The sequence below is a fragment of the Cavia porcellus genome, unplaced genomic scaffold, assembly GCF_034190915.1.
Source record: "Cavia porcellus strain 051 isolate PalLab524CR breed Dunkin Hartley unplaced genomic scaffold, mCavPor4.1 scaffold_14, whole genome shotgun sequence".
Classification (NCBI taxonomy): domain Eukaryota; kingdom Metazoa; phylum Chordata; class Mammalia; order Rodentia; family Caviidae; genus Cavia; species Cavia porcellus.
Genome location: NW_026947497.1, coordinates 48,814,068 through 48,816,993, shown reverse-complemented (window position 1 = coordinate 48,816,993; position 2,926 = coordinate 48,814,068). Strand labels below are relative to the sequence as shown.

General features: G+C 32.5%; 1 protein-coding gene across 4 annotated transcripts in view; it reads left to right on the top strand.

Moving 5' to 3' along the window:
* Gria2 (glutamate ionotropic receptor AMPA type subunit 2) overlaps positions 1 to 2,636 on the top strand; it is a 132,421-nt gene extending 129,785 nt beyond the window's left edge. For all 4 annotated transcript variants that reach the window (XM_005006795.4, XM_003476981.5, XM_003476982.5 and 1 more), the window contains one exon: positions 1 to 2,636. This exon is cut by the window's left edge and continues 1 nt beyond it. In XM_005006795.4, the coding sequence (XP_005006852.1) occupies positions 1 to 164 (164 nt within the window). In that variant the 3' untranslated portion in view covers positions 165 to 2,636.
* The last annotated feature ends 290 nt before the right edge of the window (positions 2,637 to 2,926 follow it).

Here is a 2,926-nt window from a genome sequence, read left to right as displayed (position 1 = left end):
TGACCTTGAGCGACGCCATGAGGAAGGAGGCAAGACTGTCAATTTCAGGAAGTACTGGAGGAAATGGACCTGTTTTGACTCCAGCTTTTCCAAAAGCAGTGCATGCTGCCCCTTACGTGAGTCCTGGCATGGGAATGAATGTCAGTGTGACTGATCTCTCGTGATTGATAAGAACCTTTTGAGTGCCTTACACAATGGTTTTCTTGTGTGTTTATTGTCAAAGTGATGAGAGGCATCCCGTATCTTGAAGACTTTTCTTTCAGCCAAGAGTTCTTAAATATGCGGAGTTCATCTGGAATTGTAAGGAATGGTTAATGCCAAACACGGCGTCCTTTTCTACTCGCTTTACAGTCGAAGTGAGGCAGACATGCACAGCTCACGTGAAGGTCCTCTGACGTAACTGACGTCTTTGTACAGACAGCAAACCTGTTTCTGCAGCCTCTGTTGTTAGTCTCTTGATTCATAATGACTAAGCACACTTGACATCAACCGCATCAAGATGTGACGTGTTTTATAAGAAAAAGAAAAAAAAACATTTAAAATTAAAAAAAAATATTTTTAGGTATTTTCACAAACAAACTGGCTTTTAAATAAATTTGCTTCCATATTGGTTGGAAAAGACAAAAAGCAAGCAAACCGAGGGGGAAGTGAAGTGATGGATGTAGAAAGGCTGTAGGCGTCAGTTCTGTATTTTTCAAAGCCAAATATGTAAATGCTAAGGGAAGAACACAAAGAGAAGATTCCAATCTTGTAATTTAATATTGTTATTAAAACTTTAATGTATCCTATTCTTTAACATTTGGTGTTAATATTAAATTACTTGGCAATGCTTGACATTTGAAATAAACACTTTTCTATTGTTTTATTTATAAGTGGTCCAATTAATTTTGCTTAGCTACAGTTTGGTCATAAATCAAGTCAATTTAAAGACATTACTAAGTTACTAGGTTCTCCCCCAAAATTTCCCCTTTGAAGAAGGCCAGGTGATTTTTTCCAAGTATGAACTTGATCCCAAATAATATATGAGTCTGTTTTTGATCCGTCTTACTATATATACATACATATATAACTAAATATTTGCTAATACAAAAGCATTTACTCTATGTAGATAAATGCTAATAGATTTTAAAAGTTAATAATAAGAAAAAATATGTGAGGTTTGTTTTAAAGTGATTGAGCTTGCAGAAGAGCAGTATTAGTCATAAATAAAATCAGAAATGCCTTGAAAGTAGATTTTTACATATTTGCCCATTGATCAAATTTCATAAACAAAATAGAGGCTTTTAGTTTTAAAATTATAAAAGCTGCCATATACCCCTTGTATGCTGAATATTTTAAGCAATTTGAATCACATACAATATAATTTTGTCCCTTCTCACCAATGGAAACAATCCTAATATATATTATTTTTATATTTATTCTTCAGGTGGAATTACTATTTTAATATGCCCAATATGGATAAAATATCACACTTGCATAACTTTTGACTAAAGAACTTATATTTCTCTAGTTAATAAATTTAAAGGATCTATCTTTCCCTCCATAAAATGCCTTTGATTTCCATTGAAAGCCTCCAAATCAAATTAATTTAGTGTCATAAGCAATTATCTATGCCCAAAGGTTACTTTAAATATTTGCACTAGTCTAGTCATTTCTACAAGTCAGCCTTTGTGTGGCTCTTGGTATCAAGTGCTTTTAAAACATTTTTATTTATCACATCTCACAGAAGGGAAGGAAAACTGTAGGATTTATGGTAACCACTTGCATCTAGCATGGTGGCACATGGTATCATAATATTCTTCCTAGATTTTACTGACCAGGTCACAAATTCCTGCACAAAGTACAAGAGAAGTTTAGAGCATTTCTCCACATCAGGACTGTGGGAGGTACATTAAAATTTTTAATAATAAATGCTAGGATGACCAAATTGCAGACTAATTTTTCCATATTATACTTAAAATGAGTTTTTAAAAGTGAAAAAAAATACACAATCAATGGTATTTGTTGTACCTCTGGGCCTCCTCTTCCAAAAATTGAGCTTACCAATTTTCTCTGTCAAGCTTGAAATAATGTAAATAATTGAAATAATGTAAAGTTATATTTTCATGTTTTTATAGATACAACATGACAAGAATACATAATGTAAGAGTATTTCCACTATGGATAATGTTGATTGGATAATGCACATCTCAGTTACAACAGTAATCATAGTTTAATATCCCTGTACTGGTGCATCAGTGTATTGCTATATAAACATGTCTGTGCATATAAGTGAACAGTGCTCAAACAAGAATGATGACAGCCGTCTAAAGGTTTTTTATTCATTTTATATAAAACTGTTATGGAAAGACCAAAATGTTTATGAACTATTCTTATGTAAATTTACAACTGTCCTTTACTGTACTCTTTTGTTTACAGTATAGTACCTTATTTTTTGCTGTGTTGAGTGGGTGTCCAGCGCCAAGGAGACATACACTTTCTACTACTTCTACTGAAGATATTGGCATTTCCAATTTTTCATGTGTACTATGTCAGAAAATGCTTTGGATTTTATTTTTAAATCTAACATCAGATGGCTTTTTGGAGTGTTGTAAAAACTTCAGTCATACATAAAACATGTTCTTACAAAAGACAAAGATCTTTTTTATTATTTAAAAATACTTCAAACAAATAAGTGATAAACCAAAAAAAAAAAAAATGCGTTTAGCGTTATTCCCCAACAAATCTGTTTCCAGCGAGAGTATTTATTCAGCTTAGCACAGAGGAGCACAGACAATATAGAAATCTATGTTTTATATGCTGAAATGATTAATAATACTGGTATTCCATACCTGCAGTCATTAAATACTTGGGCACATGTGAAAATATGACTATTAATTATCTTCTTATTCTACAGATACACTCTACTGGCAAAATCCAGGCTTCA